Genomic DNA, 19,641 nt, shown 5'->3' with positions numbered 1-19,641 from the left:
AAAACCCATTCTCTCTCCCCCACACCTACACACAACACACTCCCTGTCACACTCCACCCCACCCCCATTTGAAAAGCACGTTGCCGTCACTTGCATGCTGGCATAGCTGCCCATAATGCACCGGTCCCAATGCTGCCAGTGCGCTTGAAGCTGTCAGTGTAGACAGACTGCAGCACTTTCCCTACTGTGCTCTACGAAGGCGGATTTAACTCACAGTGCTCTACATCTGCAAGTGTGGCCATACCCTAAGTGTCAAGTAAGTGTCATGTGCAGCTGTTGTAATCCAATCTGAAGAATTTGCAAAGGAACTCCAAGTATAGGAGAGACAAGGCTAACCTCTAGAAATTTCACAGATTTAACCTTATCTTTAGGAATAGAAAAGAATGTTTAATTTAAAGGCATCATGACACTATTCTCTTAGTCACGAGGTTTATAAATGGAGCCTTAGTATATTTATAAAGGATTAGTAAATGATTGATAAATGTTTTAATAAATAATCAAATGTTAGAATCCAACGGATCACTAGATTGCTTATAACTATGGCATAATCATAACCCCTTCCACTGATGTGGTTATTACCCTCTGTAAGACATACTGCTCCTTTCTGTAACATAGCTAGGATGACGAGATGTCCCGTATTTAAGCCTTCCTGCAGGTGTCCTGACTTTTTCTTAAAAACGGGCAAATTGTCCTGTATTTTCTATCCCTTTCCCCACCCTCCCACCCCTATCAGTACCCTTCACATGGAAGGAGCTAGAGAAGTGCAAAGTGTTATATTATCATCCTGTTCCTTGGTCACTGTCTGGGTGGATACAAATACATTTTTTTAAAGTGCTAAACAAATTTGAATCTTCATAGGTGCAGAGAGAATATTTTCTTCATTTCAGTTTATTCAACTAGTTCAGTTCATGTACTAGCTCATTCAAAGTTAAGAACCCAATTGGAAGTTGAAAAAGGAGGAATGCTGTTTTTCTCTTCCACTCTATGAATAAAAAGTAAGTTTGAGAGAGTAAGATCTACTAGTTTTAAAATCTTGAAGGACATGGTAACCAGAAATAAATCAGTTAAATTCATTAAACACAGATAACACTGCCTTTGTTTAATAAATTGGTTAGTTTTAAATGGTTTGATAAACTTTTTTCTTATGCACTTTTAAGGTCATTTTATTTAATAAAAACAATAAAATGCTATTTTTCTGAATTTTAATTTAATTTGAATTTCCACCAAATAGAGTGTGACAAAGGTCACAAATAAAAAAATTAATCATCTACTAAAAACAAAATGCCTCATTCACCATTTTCTAACAATCAAAAATGTCAAAACAAAGAAGCTGAATAAATATAAGTTAAGCTATATTGTTGCTTAAATAAATATGTACAGATATAGTGTATCCTCCCAGTTAGCAAAAATTACCACCAAATTTAGTGTAAAGGCTATATTTAGTTGCAAGTCAACAGGCTTTGGTGGTTACCAACTAATGAGAAATCAACATTTCCTTAAGTAAAAAAAGTACAAATGCAAAACATGATTAAAATGGTGGTTTCCTGCTTGCGGATTTAATTAAATGGTCACTGTACAAAGGGACTTTTTTTCCCCTAAGAACCATGCGATAGACCTGATCCCCTAGGTAATGTATAGCTTAATTTTCTCTGTCCATGCAGGTAATGGAAACTGTGTCTGAACCATGTGGAATCTTCCCAAGATCAGATCTGTAAATCAAGAATGCAAATCAAGGAAGGTTTTTTGGAGGTGACGGGGGGTCAGGAAGGGCACGGGTTGAGATAGTAAAGATGGATTTTGGTAAACCAAGACGGGATGTTTTTCTAGAAGTTATGCTCTAGTTGAAACAGGAATTAATTCAGGAAAGTCCTATGTCTCCAATACAGGAGGGTCAGACTAGATGATCACCAGGGATCCTAGAAATCCATTTGCCACGGAAAAAAATGGAATTTAGAGATTTTCTGTAAAAAAACAGTTTTTACATTTTGTGAACAAATAAAAACATATATTAACTATTAACTAAATTTTACTAAAAGTACCGGTGTCACTTATTCAATGCGTGCAACCTCCCCCTCTTGTGGTTGATTTTTGAATGCGTTTTAAATGTACATAGCTAAACATACTCCAATAAACTGCTTCCAGTGTATAGAGGTTACTCAACAGCATATAGGGGTTTGCGTTTTAATGCATCCCAAATTTCACTTCAGCCTCCAGACGTGAGTAATTAAAGTTATGAAAAGAGGCCAAAAACTTTAAAAATCACCCCTAAAGACTGTGTCACTGAGTTTGGCAAGGAAAAATTTCACATTGATGGTAATGTCCTGTTCTGTTCTGTATGCAGCAAGGCTATCGATTACATTCAAAGGCAGGCAGTTGTAGAACACATGGAAAGTGCTAAACAAACTGAATGAAAAGAAATGAAAACAAGAGGCTGAACTCGCAGGACCATCAACAGTAAAGAAACAATTCACTGTGACTGTATCATTCAAGTGTTTATGCATTAAACCCCCCCCCACACACACAATTTTCTGAAAATATAGAATACAGACATACAAATCTAGTCCAACCCCCTGCTCAAAGCAGGACCAATCCCCAGACAGATTTTTACCCCAGATCCCTAAATGGCCCCCTCAAGGACTGAACTCAACGCTGGGTTTAGCAGGCTAATGCTCAAACTACTGAGCTATCCTCCCGCCACACCCACCCAATGGCACAGGTAGGCTTTGAACTTGCTTTAAAAATTGTAAATATATCAATGAAACATTGCGTTCAACTGATAGCTATACATATTGTGGCTAGAGAAACTAAAATTCAGCATTTAATTTTAATTGTGGAAAAATATGGATTTTTATGGTTTTTTACTGGAGAATTTGGGGGATTTTCTTATCTCAGAAAACTAAGATCCCTGATTATCACAATGGTCCCTTTTGGCCTTATCATCTATGAATAACATTGACAAATGGAAACTGTACAATTCCTCATTGTTTGGGAATCAAGATTTTGCAGAGTGCGTCTTCATTTGAAATCAGGACCAAGGGGTCAATGCTAGAAGGTGCTGAGCACTCTCAACTCCTACTAAAGTAGACAGATGCAGGTCAGTCACTCAGCCCCTTTGCTTACGCACATTTGGTGACTTGGACAGCTGCAGATCTGGAAGTCAGGACGCTGAGCCATTGCAGTGATGGAGATCTGAGAGTTGAGGGCCCTCAGTACCTTGCAGGACTGGGACCTAACTGAACAAATCCAGTCCATTTGTCTTTTGGAACTGCAAGTTGAATCCATCCCAAAATTCCTAATTTAGTGTATCTCAGACTTCTTATTGCTTTGGTTAATTGTCTAGCGTTGGCACCTGGAAGATCAGTTTCCTCCGCAGGGTTGATTTTATTTCCGGCATCTGCTTTTTCCCATTAAACTCTTTTTCTCCCATTTTTTTGTTGACTTGTGTCAGGATTGTCAGCAGATCCACGTACCTTAAACACATTACAAGGGAAAAAAGAGTTACATAGAAATACATGGTACTTTCAAACTAGGCCTTCGAGGCTGGTCTGGGAAGTTATCCATGTTTGCTTGATTCCATGATCCCTTGGGACAAGGACAATGGCTTCCCCGTACTCCTGGCTAGTCCCCCAGTTTGAATACTCTACTATGTAACTATTACACTCCACATATATCTGAAGAAAAAAGAAGTTCAGAAAGGCCACTCAGTGTAAGTTTTTCTACCAAGTGAGATTTGTCTTCCCTCTTGGTACTGGTTAGGAACAGCATTTAGATAATATGGAGAACACAAATGAACACAATCCCTCACCCAGCTCTCCATGATGCTACACAAGACTTATCACCAGACACCATTTCCCTTCATTTCTAAACCAAAACACTAGCAATTCTTTTTTTATAGACCAGCAGCCTAGTGAAGAGAGGTTCTTGCCATTGTTCTTTACTAAAAAGATTTGATTGCTTCCACTGACTCCCATTAATTCCCATTGGAAGAACAAACTCATTGGTCATTTAATATTGTAAAATACTATACAGGAGACAGCTGGGGAGGGAGCACAGTGTGGAGGATTGAGCTGGGGACTGGGCGCCTGAAGATCCAGCAATATAATCCTGACTATGCTGCTGATTCATGTAACCTCAGGCAAGTCACTTTAAGTCGGTCTTATTTGTAAAACAGGAACAACAATACACACTTAGCGACGTGAAAGAGAGGTTGTGAGGTCTAATTAACGAACATACAGTGCTTGAAGATGCAAAGAGCTATATACAATAAGTGGAAAGTACTATTGTCAATGGGTTTCTACTAAGTTAGTTTAAGAAAGTGTTTCTGGGACAAATTCATCAGTCCTCTACGTGCTATTAAAACGGGGAATATGAGTAGTACGTACTGTGGGCAGAAAGACTCTATTTCCTTGCAGAGGCACTGAATGAACGCGCTGCCTTTCTCTATGTATCTGTAGCACTCAAAGTCTTCCACTGTAGCCAGACCAATGAGGATATCAGCCCAGTCAGGAATGGAAGGCAAGGGCAAAGCATCTATCTCCAGCTGTCGAGAAGAATCTTCTTTCACTGGGATACTTTTCTGCCCTCTCTTACCTTGGCAGGCTTGAATAAAGAAGAGTTTGGGTTTGCCAGCGAGAGAGGGGCACTCAGATCCAGTGAAGCAGGAGACCAGATCTTTGACGGCTGCAGAATTCCAGTCTGTCCCACGTACTTTACCTCTTTCGCCATGTGAGAGTAAGCAGCAAATGAAACAGTCCATGTTGCTATGGTCCATGTTGCTATACTTTTTGATTGTATTACAGATTTCCTCTGCTTCTAGGTTCCGGTGCTCAATTGTCTCAAACTGAAGCCACTCAAAGACCCGTTTCAGAGCCTCTGGAAGAGAAAGGGAGAGGGAGAGTCAGCACTCATTTAACATAAAGAAACAGAAGAGAGGGAAGAAGATGAAACTGTAGCAGACACTGCACTGGAGAACAAGAGACACTGTCAGGCAGTTTGGAAAGTGTTACAGTCCCACGAAGAAGCCCACCTTATTGTTCCACACCCGGTCAGTCCTCTTGGATCAAAATGATATTGCCCTAGCAAGAAATACACAGCCATTCATTTACTCCTGATACAATGCCTTTGCCTTGAGCATCATGCGGTCCTCCCAGAAAAAAGCAGGTTTTACTTCCATAGCAATTAATCATTATACATTATGAGAGTTTAGTTTGTTTAAGCATCTTTCACCAACTTCATGCTGCCCAGAGATTTGAGATACTTATGAATAGCTCTTGATAAAACAAGAGAAGGATGATGTACTTATTTAAGACTGGATTTTGCCACTCTTCCAAGGAGTAATTCCTTATTCTGCAAATAATCCTGTTGAAATTAACTCCTCTGTGCAGAGCAAGGGCAGCAGAAACTGGCTTTTAACAAAGGTAAGGATCTACACAGCTTTCCCAGTACCTGCTGACTTAGCTTTGTAATGGGCGAGAAGAGTCTCCTAGAGAGAAGAGGGTGACTGGGAAACGAGCAACTGGAAAGGGGTCAGTGTTAAAATTCAGCCATATAGGCTTTTTTAAGATGCGGCGTTAAAAAGGAAGGATGTGTGGATTCAGATAGACATGTAGTTATTGCAGGAGGAAGGGCTTAGAGGCAAATGGCAAGATGATAAGATAGTTGGATTTGTTTGAGCATTGATGCAACCAGATGTGTCTATCTACTGGATCAGAACACTTTCTAACTGGCAGTGTGGTCTCCTTATATCCTCCAGTTGTAGACTGTAGGTTAAGTGAACACAGAATTGAGAGCTTAAGGACTTTATGGCAGTTCTAAGAACTATTAAAAAAAATAGAGAGAAAAAGAAGTCATCAAGCAGAAAGACAACATAGCAGAAAAGGCACACACATATATACACACTCTATAAACAATAGCTTGTACCCAGAACAGAAAGACTTTCCTTCCTTAAACTACATTTTTAGCATATTCTGTCCACGAGGGTAAAAAGAAGTCTATCAGCTATAAACAGACAAATTCTACTGGAGGAATTGACAAGGAGACTAAAAGGGGTGTTTTTACAGCAAGATAACTAATCTGAGTCAGCTCTCAGGCTGTAAAATCCTGGCAGAGACAGTGTACTGCAGTGTAGGGAGGTGAGGTCATCCACAGGTCGGGAGTGTAGTGCTGACCTCACCTAACAAACAACTACAAGGTAAAAACTACTTGTATCTCCATTAGGCTTTTATAGGGAGAAAGCTAACACAGGTTAATTATCAAGCTCTAATAAGACCACCCTTTTTGGCAGTGAAGAGACAGCCTAAATACTGTAGCTTTTCTGATACCATAATGGCCGACATGTCTGTCAAACCAACCATGCAGGGAAGGGAGCTTAGTGAGAGTGGTCTTGTGAAAGGAAAGAGTGACAACACCGTAGCTTATCCGTTCTACAAAGGAGGGTAGATTAAATGGTTCCCTCATACAAAGTCCAACTTTGAAAACCCCCGCAGTAGTTCAACAAGCAAAATATTTACCAGCATCTTTGTCTGTGCCTCTCCTGGTTTCATCAGGATTTTTAAAATCAGAGTTGTTCAGTATCACACAATAGCCATGAGGATTATTGTCCATCGTGTAGGGGTTCTCGAGCTGTAGAGATGTACAGAGCATAATGACAAGATCGCAAAAGCAGCATAAAGAGCTGTGGGTTTTAAGGTACCCAAAAGAGAAATGGGACTAAGCACAGATTGTTACCCCGCCTCATCTAAGCCCCACAGACCTACCACAGGCTGGGGTGCTGGGGACGCGGTGCAGGGGAAGTCTGTGAATCTAGGACAGCTCTAACCTCTGCCTGCAGGGGGATGGAAGGGAGTGGGGAAATAAGAACCCTATTTCCTCCCCCCTGAGCACTCCCTCCTTCCCCTAAGGCGAGATTAGTGTTCTGGAGTAGAGGGAACGGGAGCAGGTGTTTGTCCCCAGCCCAGCCCAATACCTCCCACCCAGAGCACGTAGTGGGGGCTACCTTTGAGATTCCTGCTCCCTCCCTCCTTTGCTTGATGAGGTTCATTGATTCTTATCCATTCATTCAGCATGATTTGAGGGAGGGAGGGATGTCTTTAACCATGGCTGCCGGAAACTCTCCAATTGCTTCAGGGTGTCCTGGTGGTTCTCTTTCCCTCTCCCCCCTCCCCCAATGGCAGACATTGCTCTGTTTCCTGCCACTAACCCTAATAGGGTGTTGATCCTCAGGCAACACAGCAAAGAGTGGGGTTTACTCTTGTATTCTGGATGAGGGCTCCCTAGAGCCTCACCAACAATTGTAGGGGGGTTTGTAAATGGGATTTAGAGAGCAGCAGTTCAAGGTAAACATCAGGATTTCTCACCTTTGGCACTGACGCTGCTTCCTTTGCTCCCGATTCACCTGGGCCCGCAAATGCACATGTTTTAGGGCAGGGAACTTCCTGGTGAATATGCCCTACAAGGGGCATGAAAGGACATTTAGTGTCAAAAGCGGTGTCTTAACTTTAACATAATTCAGTACAAAGAATGGTATCCAAATGATCTGAAGGAGTGGGGTGGGGACAACTTCCAACCCCTAAAACATGGAGAACTGCTCACATTTTCATCATTGTTTAATTTACCACTTAGATAACGTCTATACCTTAGCACCTATGGGCCTACCACTGCTTAACATCAGGTTGGTTTTAGGTGTATTTAGTTAGCGATGATTAGTCCTATTTTTAACCATATGAATCAAGAGGCTGAGTCTCCATGGCACTGACCATGAAATCTGTACAGGCTTCAGAATCTAGGTGGGAAACAATGCAGGCAGCAAACATCTTCACGGATAGGGCAGTGACCGGACTCTTAGCTAAGTTACATTTAATCAAGTGAGCCTATGCTCTAGTTCATACAGGAATTAATTCAGGGAAAGTCTTAAGGCCTGTGTTATACAGGAGACCAGACCTGATCACAAGGGTCTCTTCTGGCCTTATAATTTATTAATCTACTTAAGGAGCGGTAACAAAATACCTTCGCTAAGTGTCAGGCTCTGAAAAGGAGGTTCCAAGCTCGTGATCAATTCATCTGGGGCTGAAACGGGAAGAGACAAGAAGAATGATGGACAAATTCAACCGAGGCTATCCCAGGTCTCAGTGCAGCAAGACTCTCAAGGCATCAGGTTAGCTACACGCCTAGTCTTCAACAGAAACTACCCTGAAGTCTTAAAGGACAAACAGCCTGGGCAGACGAAGCAACTCATCCAGTATACATACAATTCTGGTGAGCCTCGCTCTCTCTAAACTGTCAATACATTAGATCATGATCAACTGACACCAGTTTTCAACACGGGAAAGAAACCCTGTGGCTGTACCAGTTCTGCAGCTTCTTCGCTATATTTGTCACGTCCCACTGAATAAGAGTTCCCTTGAAGTTTTATTTTTAGATCTTGGAGGAGATCCCTTTTCCCATTAATGACTGATGATTCTCTTCTCTTCCCCTCCAGGAATGGGTTCCCCTCGTGCCCTCCTGGTGATGGATTAGCCCATTGACAGGTTGACCATTTCTGTTGCCCTGGGCTGAGATAAAGGCCCTGTCTATACTACAGAAATAATATTTAAACAGGATTGTGAAAAATGGTTGTAACACAGGCATCTACTAGGGTTAAAACATAATTCTCCAGCACGGTTATGACTGGGGATGTAAATAGGATTTAAAATAGTATCAGTTAAACAGTTAACCGTTAAGAAGTTCACATAGGCGGGAAACTAGGAGTACAAGGGGTACCGGCTGCCGGTCCCATGGCCGGGAGCAGAGCTGGCAGCAGAGTTTAATCATTAACCAAAACCAATAGACTGATGCTTATCAGTTAACCAGTAAAATTTTTACATCCCTAGTTATGACATTTTTGTACTATCTAGACCAGCAAAAATAAGTCATAATCATGTTTAAACATGGCTGTGCTGAAAAGGTATTTTTTTGTAGTGGCAACAGGGCTGAAAAATATGTCCCCTTCCTGCTCCACCTAAAGAGATGAATTAAATAATTTTCCCCCTTGGCTACAGATCTTGTCCACACTAGAAATTCCTGGAAATCTCCCACTGTTGCAATGCTTCTAGAGGTAGCAGTGGGGAGCACGACTGTGTAGACCAGGGGTCAGCAACCTTTCAGAAGTGGTGTGCCGAGTCTTCATTTATTCACTCTAATTTAAGGTTTTGCGTACCAGTAATACATTTTAACGTTTTTAGAAGGTCTCTTCCTATAAGTCTATAATATATAACTAAACTATTGTTGTTTGTAAAGTAAATAAGGTTTTTAAAATGTTTAAGAAGCTTAATTTAAAATTAAATTAAAATGCAGAGCCCCCCGGACCGGTGGCCAGGACCTGGGCAGTGTGAGTGCCACTGAAAATCAGCTCGCGTGCCGCCTTCAGCACGCATGTCATAGGTTGCCTACCCCTAGTGTAGACATCATTCAGGTGCCCACTGACGTTTACTGTACTGTTTACACCTACCCTGAGCGGCATTAGACAACAAGGGGTGGTAAAGCAACAGTGATCTGTTGACACTTGTGCTTCCACTGTTGCTACTGCTGGTGGGAGAATTTTTATAGTCAAGATTAGACATAGCCACTATCTGCCTCAGAGCCATTATCTGCTCTACTCACCAAACAGGCGATGCTTCACAAGTACATCCTAGAATAGCTGGGAGAAAGGGTCCAAATGCTCTGAGAGCCATCCAGGGGGCCTCAGAGAAACACACATGACTAAGCCAAATGCAAATGAGAACCTGCTATGAGAAAATCTGTGTATTCTCACTTTCCCCTGGCTGCTGGGTGGTGCCTCTCATTAACTGTTTCCTGAACATTGGGCCTGTCAGGTGAACAAGTCACTGCTTCATCCCCAAAAGCTCATCAAGAACACAGTAACTGGAAGTGCTGGAAATGTCCCAGTTTCTGTTTGAAAGCATTTGGCACGGACTTGAGTAAAAATGCCTCCCTTTCAAAACCTTTCCATGAATCTTCTTTCCAACCTTTGCACTAGCTCAGGGAAAATAAAGCCTTGCAACTCACTGCCAGCAAAATCTGTAAGTCTACAGACTAGTCTCCCAAGGGAAGCGGTGCAGGTCTCAGTCTTAGAGACATTTAAAACTAGACTGGTCAAAGCACAGAAAATAATACTCTGCAGAACAATTTTTCAATAGTCTCCCTCATCACCCACTTCCTTTGATCCTCGGGGCTCAGTCAAAAGAATATTCAAATGGGTAGTTTAAAATCATTACCTTGTGTTTCTACTTCGTAGGTATTAATTCTTTGCGCCAAGTCAGGTCTAACGTCCCGTAAAATACTCTTCAGCACCTTCAATTTGGTTTCATTCATTATCCCAGCTTTTTCCATTTCTATAAAGAGCTTCAATATTGTCTGTTTAAAAAAATATGATTATGTATTAGTTTCAGGTATCACCCCAACATATTAGGCATTTTTCAAACCAAAAGGAAGGCAAGGTTCCCTGCTCTGAGGAGAGGACAGGCTGAAGACAGAAACAGACAGAGAATTGGGAGGATGCGGGGGTGGAGAAATACACCAAGTTAGAAGGTGTTAGCGGGTGTCAAGATGTGAATTAACCACCTCATGGGAAAATAAATTAAGCTAAGATAGGGGATTTTAGGGCTGGTCTGCATATGGTTTTTCTGCACATATGTAACAAAATAGATTTCATTAAAGCAGTGCAAACCACTAATGTAGATACTCTTAAACTGGTTTCGCTTAATCCAGTAATTGACCAAATTAAATTAAACTAGAATAAAAAGTGTAGTATAACCCTGGATAAGTGCATCTCTATTCCAGATGTGTAACTAATATGGATTTTTAAAGAACAATTTAGTTACACTGCTGTAGGTTTTCCATTACATAAATTATTCCTAATTACTCCCCAAAGTTGTAATTGTATCAGCTAATCTTCCCATAGGGACCATAGCAGATTTGGGCCTTTTAGGGAGAGTTTTAATGCAGGCCTTGTGGATGATGGACTCAGGAAGGGTGCTTCAAAGATAGTTATTTGTCTATCTAACCTTCACCATACCCTGGGAGGCAGCTAGGTAAGTATCATTATTCCAATGTTACAAATAAGGAAAGGGGCAGAAAGGTTACGTGACTTTCCCAGGACCACACGAGTCATTGGCAGAGCCAGGATTACAATTTAGGATTGTCTGACTCCCAAATCCTGTGCTTTTTCTCCAGACCACATCCTCCTCCTTTGGGTGCCACCCAAACATCAATACCCTGAAAGCAGTGGGTAGAGGAGAGGAGTGTGCTGAATTTGTGGGAGGCAGAGGCAGGGAGATGGATGGTGTGGATAAGACAATGAGAATGTGGGAAAGACTGATGAAATGGTGTGGAAAGGAGACTAAGACAGGAGGGAGAAAGAAGGACCCTTTTTCTAATAGAGACCATCTCACAGCTCTTCCACTTACCATGAGCCATCCCCACTGCAGGCTGGGATTTACATGCACCTGTTTTCGCTACCTCCTTCGAGGAAAGAGTTAGACTACGGCTACTACAGACCTTACAGCGGTGCAGCTGAACTGTTGCAGCTGTGCCACTGTAAGCTCTCTGTGTAGCCGCTCTAAGCTGACGGGAGAGAGCTCCCGTTGGCTTAACTACTCCAGTCCCTGCTGGCGGTAGCTCTCCCATCGACTTACGCACCGGTGTGCTCAGCACTAAGTCAGCATTCGTTATGTCAGTCAGGGGGGTGGCTAACCACACCATTGAGCAATATAACTTATGTCAATTTAAGGTGTAGCATAGCCATAGCCAGAGACTCAGAACCAACTATGCACAAGAAGCCACCACGATCAAGTGTTCTTACAGCATTGTCCTGAAGCTTCTTCTTTGGTAGCTCCTTTTGCAGCAGGAATCTTACACTGGCAACTTCTTCACTAGTTATTTCTTCAGAGATTCTGTAAAGTAGTTGCCTGACAGTAAGGGAAGAAAGGAAGCAAATTAGCCAAAATGAAGATTACCTAAATGCTGTCAGGTAAGCCCCATGTGCCTGACGGGCTGGTCCACAGTAAAAGGATTTGCTTCATCCTTATCACTGCTATGTACTGTTGTCAGTAGCTACCGGTGTGGTGCTCTGCTCTTGTTCGATGATGACAACAGTCGGCTGCGTGCGTGTTCCCTCTGTGTGCTGCCCCAGTTCTGCGCAGATAGCTGACACAGCAAACCCCGAGAGAACCTCCAAAGACCACAGACTCTAGTAAGGTACAAAGGAACCCGGCCAGGTTTATTGTCAAACGAAGCACAGTAATAGTTTCCCGTAGACTCTACAGGACATACTACGAATTTGTGCCTCCTGGCAATGGACCGGCTCAGTCAGTGGCAGGACTTTCCACTGCCCCCTAAGCCAGACAAAGATGTGCACTCCAGGACCTACTTTTATACAGTTACAGGACAGATTACTCATCCCTACTGACGTATTGAAGTACAGCCCCTTGGCTCATTAGGGTGCTGTCTCCTCCTTTGATCATGTTGTTTCAAACATATCTATCCATCATGCTGTCCTTTTGACCCTGTCTTTAAGATGCACCTGCCTGTTCCTTGTTATCTCTGTGGAGTGTTCTGATGCCATCTTGGCACAAGTTCCTCTTATTAGCACTTATGTGTGGATGCACCTGCTTCTAGCAGCCCTCTTCTTGCCAGCTTCTGTGAGTGGGGCCTGCCTCTGGCTCACAGCCCAGCTTTTGCTTAGCAATGCCTGGAAGTACTTTGGTTCAGGCTTCAGGCCTCAGACTGGGCCTTTGATACAAGAGTTTATGTTTCAGGGCCTCATCTTACTACATGTACAACATCCTTGAAAGCCAAGGCTGAGAACAACATCACAGTATCAGAAAATCAGTGCAGTCCAAAGTGAAAATAGTTGCTCTCAGAAGCACTCAGTGGCAATGCTTCCAGGAATGAGACAGTACATAGCACACATCAGGTTGCAAGTAACCTAGGTAAGACTTAGGCTCTGTCTGGATTTGAGAGGACCAAATCCAACCCAAAGCCTGCTTGACCCCTCTCTAGTTACAATACAATACTATGATTGTGAGATAATTTCCAGAAAAAAAACCTTTTCGGAAACTGGGTCTCTTTAGAAAAATGGAGAGGTCACTTCTGTCAGAATAGTACCAAGGACACAATCAATAGCATTAGAGGCATAGAGCTAAATACCTGTCCTTAAGTGTGCAAGATGCACAGAGCCAGATTGAAAAGAATAAAATTCTCCCTGGATTTGTGTGGGAGCTAAAATGGAAGACAATTCAGGTAGGAAACAAGAATGAAGCTGGACATAACAGAACACCTCTACCTCGGCCTTTTAAGCCCAAGAGGCTCCAAAGGGTCCTTACTATCATACTCCATACCTATATGGTGAAACTTTTGCCTTGTTTGGGATTTGAAGCTCCCTCTCCATTTCGTCTCTGCTGGAGCTCAGTTTACCAGTCAGGAGGTCTATGCGGTTTACTCTGAACAGTAGCTCCTTTACGAAGGACAGATCTTCTTCTTCTATCAGTCCCTTGTTCTGGAGCTTTTGGAAGAAATCCTTGGGATCTTGAATGTCTTCCTGATTCTTCAGTGGGATGTACTCCAGACTCAGAAACTTCAGGGCCATCAGGGTGTCCGAGTCCAGTTCCTCGCTGATGAAGAAGAGAAGCTTGTATATATCTGCACTCATTTTACGGCTGAAAGATGAGGAATCAGATCTAAACACAAAGTGAGATGATGATGGAATGATGTGATTGATGGGCGAGGTCAACACAATTACAAAGGAGTCACGTCACGTGGAATGCACCATAATAAATGGATACATGCTACAAAATACACATCTGATGTCCCCCTGTCATAGTTTTGATGTTAGTTCTCTTTGGTCCCCTTTCAATTCATCAGCTTTAGGAATCTGCACTTGGGAACAGAAGCAAAGGTAAGAGAAAATGTCACGGAAACAAGCTCCTCCTGCTTTCCCTGGGAGGATGTTTGGGGTTTTCTAGCCGCAGAATCAATCCAGCTGCATGCAAGTGCTTCCTTTTTTCTTTCCTAGATCCTGCCTGTTGTTCTTTTGAAAGTCAGCATTATTCTTTTTCTAAAGATTCAGTGCTACCCAGAAGCAAGATCCATATATCTGACACCCGTTTCCCCTACATCTAAAATCAACGAAGTGTCTGAGCAATAAATGAGACCCATGGACACTACTCCATCACAGATGTAAAAAGAACAGGTGTACTTGTGGCACCTTAGAGACTAACAAATTTATTTGAGCATAAGCTTTTGTGGGCTACAACCCACTTCTTTAGATGCATAGAACGGAACATATAGTAAGGAGATATATATACATACAGAACAGGAAAAGGTGGACCATGTTCATGTTCTGTATGTATATATCTCTCCTTACTATATGTTCCATTCTGTGCATCTGAAGAAGTGGGCTGTAGCCCACAAAAGCTTATGCTCAAATAAATTTGTTAGTCTCTAAGGTGCCACAAGTACACCTGTTCTTTTTGTGGATACAGACTAACACGGCTGCTACTCTGAAACCTGTCATCACAGATGTGTGTCGCAACTGTAGTAAAAGCTTCCCTAAGCTACTACTGCTTCTATAAACATTTTTTTTCTGGCCGCTGCAGGTCCCTGCAACCAGGCCACTCCAATTTAGACAGGAAAGATAATTAACTTTATACTTGTTGTCTCCAGCACTTGCAAACTACAGCTCACTTACAAGCTAAGCTATTTACTATCACACTGCACATTTGTAAGATACAGATCAGCTAAAGAGCATACTGATCATTTCCAAAGCTCAAGTAGGGGCTAGAGCCACACGTTTCCCATTTCGCTGTGCACCCAAAGCCCCCAGTGACCTTTGAATTCTCAGTCCTGGATTACAGTTAGGGCAGGACACCAGTACAGTAGAACCTCAGAATTACGAACTGACCAGTCAACCACATACTTCATTTGGAACTGGAAGTACGCAATCAGGCAGCGGGCGGGGGAGGCAAATACAGTTCAGTACTGTGTTAAATGTAAACTACGAAAAAAAATAAAGGGAAAGCAGCATTTTTCTTCTGCATAGTAAAGTTTCAAAGCTGTATTAAGTCAATGTTCAGTTGTAAACATTTGAAAAAACAACCATAATGTTTTGTTCAGAATTAGGAACATTTCAGAGTTATAAACCACCTCCATTCCTGAGCTGTTCATAACTCTGAGGTTCTACTGTACTGAATTTAGAACAGGCCTCTGAATTTGAGAATATGGAGCATGAGGCTCCAAAAATTCTCAGCCCATAGTGTGGGAACAGCAGGGCTAGTCTGTCTGCCTCATTGCAGAGAGTGCCAGTCAGTGCTCTGCTCCCTCTGTGACAGCAAAGGCAGAAGGGCCATCCAGGGGTCTCGGAAGAGGGTGAGGGTTTGGGAGGAAGAATCTATGGGGTGGCTGAAGTTCTTTGAGTGGGCCCTGTGGGGGACCCCCTCTTAGCATGCCTGGAAGGTCTCTCTCCTCCTCTCTTTTTCATTTGGGCACCATTCTGAGACTGAAATTGCGAGAGAACATTTAGTATGGCAACCCTTTGCAAGAGCAAGCCAGTCTCCCACTGTCAGATGAGTCAGTAATCTATGTGTATGGTGGCAGTGTCCAAACCCCCCCATGAGGTCAGGCTCGCCCCTTGCAGTTGGTCTCTTCGAACACAGGGCAGCTTTGTGTAGACCAGGGTTTGTGATTCTGAGGTAAAGAGTTGACTGGTTGCCAAATAAACTTGAGTTAATTAATATAATTGTAAATGCTAATCCAGACACTCTGCAATAATTTGTGCCATGACACAAACATTTGTGGCTGACTTGAGGACCCATTTTAAGGTAGACTGCAAAGGTTTGAGGAGTGTATGGATTAGCATTCACAATCGTGTATGTTCACTTGAGTTAATTGGCAATCATTTAACTGGTTACTATACAGTAGGACCTTAAACTCTTGTCTAGAAAAACCCAGTAAAACTCACTCCCTGTTCTACAGAGCACACTATCTAAAGCTCTGTTCCCCGATGCTCATTTCTCTTTTAAATGTATGCAAAATTAGTTTAGAAACAGATGAGAATCTGCACCTCTGGGCCATATGAAAACTAATGAGAACAGGCACATGAGTCATTCAGACAGGAGTTGGTGCTTTCAGCTGCTTGATCTTATTTGCTACTTCTCTGAAAAAAAAAGAGAATACCCACTTGATAGCTAATTGTCAATATAGGGTTGGGGGAACAGGTCTCATCTGACACCCGTGCATACCCCTAGATTAAGGTATAAGCAATTTATAGCCATCAAAACGATCTTTACTGTAAAGGGAATTACATTAATTTCACTTTCACTTTCAAACTTTCTATAAACTTTGACTGCTATCGTTTATATATGTATACAGAATAGACAGTATATCTGCAGGTGTGTATGCCTGCCTGTGCGGATAGTGTACTAAAAATTCTAACTCCATTGTCTTCTGGCATTAGATTATAATCCAAAACAGGAAAAGAGAAAAACTAGAAAGAGATATTGGTCTAGCAAAACTCGGTTGCCTTCAAACATAAAATGATATTGAAGGTAAGGATGTTGGTTTCACTTACTGTTGGGGTCAGGCAGATCAGTGGTGAAATCCCTCTGGATTTTGTTCCTAGCAAAACTCGGTTGCCTTCAAACATAAAATGAGATTGAAGTTAAGGATATTGATTTCACTTACTTTTGGGGTCAGGCAGATCAGTGGATGAAATTTCCTAGCAAAACTCAGTTCCCTTCAAACATAAAATGATATTGAACTTAAGGGTGTGGATTTCACTTACTTTTGGAGTCAGTCAGCTCAGTGGATCTTGTTCCTTCTCAGTCCCAACAGGAAGTCATGCAACAGGAAAGGACTGGTCTCGAGACTGAGTGTATTGTCATGTGACTTATAGTAGTAGGTTAAGTTAAATGACAACAGAATGAAAATTGTGATATCAACACAATGACAATTGACAATAGAGCTGTTCACTTCCAGAACGTGTCATCATTACAATTTCAGTTAATCAAATATTGCAGACACGGAAACAGAGCTTGTAAAAATAAAACAAATAACTGGTAAAAAATGGGGGAGTTGGAGCACAGCAGGTAGCATAATCAGGAGACCTCCTAATATGAAGGGAAACTTGAGTTGTTTCCTCTAAATGAAGAATTAAAGGGTCAGGAAAAAAACATGCTTGTTTCAAAAAGCTTTTCCACTTTAAAGTTTGTCTCTGTCCCACTTCCCTGCTTTGCCATTGGATCCTTCAGTCCGGGGTGGGCAATCTTTTTGGCCCAAGGGCCACATCTGGGTATAGAAACTGTATGACGGGCCATGAATGGTCACAAAATTGGGGTTGGGGTGCGGGAGGGAGTGAGGGCTCTGGTTGGGGGTGCGGGCTCCGGGATGGGGCCAGAAATGAGGAGTTCAGGGTGTGGGAGGGGGCTCCAGGCTGGGGCGGGGGAGTGGAGTGCGGGGGAGGGGGATGAGGGCTCCGGCTGGGGGTGCAGGCTCTGGGGTGGGGCTGGGAATGAGGAGTTTGGGGTGCAGGAGTGTTGCCTGACCCAGAACTGGGCCCCGAGATGGCAAACGGGGTTCCTCGCCCGGTGTGCTTGGCACCAATAAAGACACCGAGGGGAGAAAGCAAGCCAAGTTTATTTCAGAGCTCTGAAATGGCACTAGGAGACCAGCATGTCTCAAATCCAGTGCAACAAATACAAACAACTTTTACCTTTTATACTCCAAACTGTTTGCATACATCTCTTTGTCTGGCTGTTCCCCCTTACCCCTCCCTTCCAGACAACTGTTACAATAAGCTCTACATAAGCTTGTGAGAAAACTTTCTCAGTCTTTGCGACCTTGAGTTAGACGCCTGCAAACTAACTACCCCGCTTCTTATCTCTCTTATTTCTGCTAGTGGGAGTGAAACTGCAGCCATCTGCTAAAAAGCTGACATTACATTTCTGCTTCAGCCTACTTCAGAGCATGTAAGCAGTTGGCATAAAGAAGTAGGTGAGAGTTCCCAAGATGGAGTTTGGGGGTTCAGATAGGCCCAGAGCAAAAGAGCTTCATCGGCACTTTTGGCCTTCCACTCTCCCGAGTTACCTGGTAGCTATGCCTAGTGGCACCAACAGGAGGATGCTCCGGGCTGGGATCGAGGGATTCTGAGGGCGGAAAGGGGGATCAGGACTGGGGCAGGGAGTTGGGGTATGGAGAGAGGCTCAGGGGGTGCAGGCTCCGGCCGGCGCTTACCTTAAGCGACTCCCGGAAGCAGCGGCATGTCCCTTCTCCGGCTCCTATGTGGAGGTGCAGCCACGTGGCTCTGAACGCTGCCCCAGCCGCAGACACCCCCCCTGCACCTCCCATTGGCTGCGGTTCCTGGCCAATGGGACCTGTGGGGGTGGCACTTGGGGCAGAGGCGGCATGCACAGCAGAGCCCTCTGACTGCCCCTATGAGTAGGAGCTGGAGGGGGGCAGGCCACTGCTTCCAGGAGCTGTGTGGAGCGGCCTCCGACCCTACTCCCCGGCTGGAGCACCGGAGCGGGGCAAGCCCCAGACCCCGCTCCCTAGCGGGAGCTTGAGGGGCAGATTAAAACAGCTGGTGGGCCAGATCCGGCCCACTGGCCGTAGTTTGCCCACCCCTGCTTCAGTCCCATCTATCTTACTATAGTGTCCATCTTTTCTATGCAGTTGGATCATTTTTAACATGCAATATTATTTTTTATGGAAAATTATTTTATTTATATAAAAGAAAAAAGGAGAGAGACAGGCACCACCACCCAATACACAACTGGCACTCAGTGAACACATGGAACTGTAAAGTCTAAATGTTCTCTTGAATGGTGTTTCAGAAAGATATATTGTAATGAATCGGTGATTAGCACTGGCCGAAAAACAAGAATTCTGTTTTGTAATATATTTACAGGTTGCAAAATCTGTTTTTGGTCCAATGCTGAACAACAAAATGAGACCTTTCCAAATTTTTCATGAAAAACACCAGCAAGGCAGACACAATGCCCAAATAGCCAAGAGCTCAGTGGTTAGGACACTCACCTCCAAAATTAGGCAGAGGAGGGACGGAGGTTTCAACGAAAAAGAATGAATACATGAAGAGAAAAGATCTCCAAGATCCTCTCCATTTTAGAGAGCGGCACTAGTTTCAATTTCCCTTAGCATTTGAGTTGCTTTTGATTTCCAAGCAGTTCTCTTCCATATCTTTGTAATTTCCAAATGATCATTCAAAGTTATTGTTTTCGCTTATCATATGATGCCATCTCTAATTGTAGGCAGATGTGGATTTCACCATTAGTACAGGAATATAGTCTCAATACTTCCATCTCAGAGTACTTTACATACATCTAAGGCCTGGTCTACACTACGACTTTAATTCGGTTTTATCAGCGTTAATTCGAATTTACCCTGCAACCGTCCACACAACGACGCTATTTATTCCGAAATAAAGGGCCCTTTAAATCGATTCCTGTACTCCACCCCGACAAGCGGAGTAGCGCCAAAATCGATTTTAACATTTCGAATTAGGGATAGTGTGGCCGCAATTCGATGGTATTGGCCTCCGGGAGCTATCCCACAGTGCATCATTGTGACCGCTCTGGACAGCAATCTAAACTCGGA

General features: G+C 43.1%; 2 protein-coding genes across 3 annotated transcripts in view; one reads left to right on the top strand and one right to left on the bottom strand.

The window, feature by feature from the left end:
* LOC135974151 (serine/arginine repetitive matrix protein 2-like) overlaps positions 1-19,641 on the top strand; it is a 994,828-nt gene that overhangs the window by 289,512 nt on the left and 685,675 nt on the right. The window lies entirely within an intron of this gene.
* LOC101934828 (caspase-8-like) lies at positions 1,191-17,718 on the bottom strand. Of its 2 annotated transcripts, XM_065560923.1 has the most exons (10): positions 16,814-17,718; positions 16,601-16,665; positions 13,374-13,712; positions 11,837-11,942; positions 10,251-10,389; positions 8,005-8,064; positions 7,356-7,447; positions 6,510-6,621; positions 4,383-4,872; positions 1,191-3,470 (listed from the first exon to the last, which is right to left on the bottom strand). In XM_065560923.1, the coding sequence occupies exons 3-10, from the start codon at positions 13,682-13,684 to the stop codon at positions 3,329-3,331; spliced, it is 1,452 nt and encodes a 483-aa protein (XP_065416995.1). In that variant the 5' UTR covers positions 13,685-13,712; positions 16,601-16,665; positions 16,814-17,718; the 3' UTR covers positions 1,191-3,328. The 2 variants fall into 2 exon arrangements, with proteins under 2 accessions (XP_065416995.1, XP_065416996.1); XM_065560924.1 differs by lacking the exon at positions 16,601-16,665 and having other exon boundaries at positions 16,814-16,952.

The sequence above is a fragment of the Chrysemys picta genome, chromosome 11 (genome assembly GCF_011386835.1).
Source record: "Chrysemys picta bellii isolate R12L10 chromosome 11, ASM1138683v2, whole genome shotgun sequence".
Taxonomy (NCBI): domain Eukaryota; kingdom Metazoa; phylum Chordata; order Testudines; family Emydidae; genus Chrysemys; species Chrysemys picta.
This window is presented reverse-complemented; position numbering and strand designations above follow the sequence as displayed.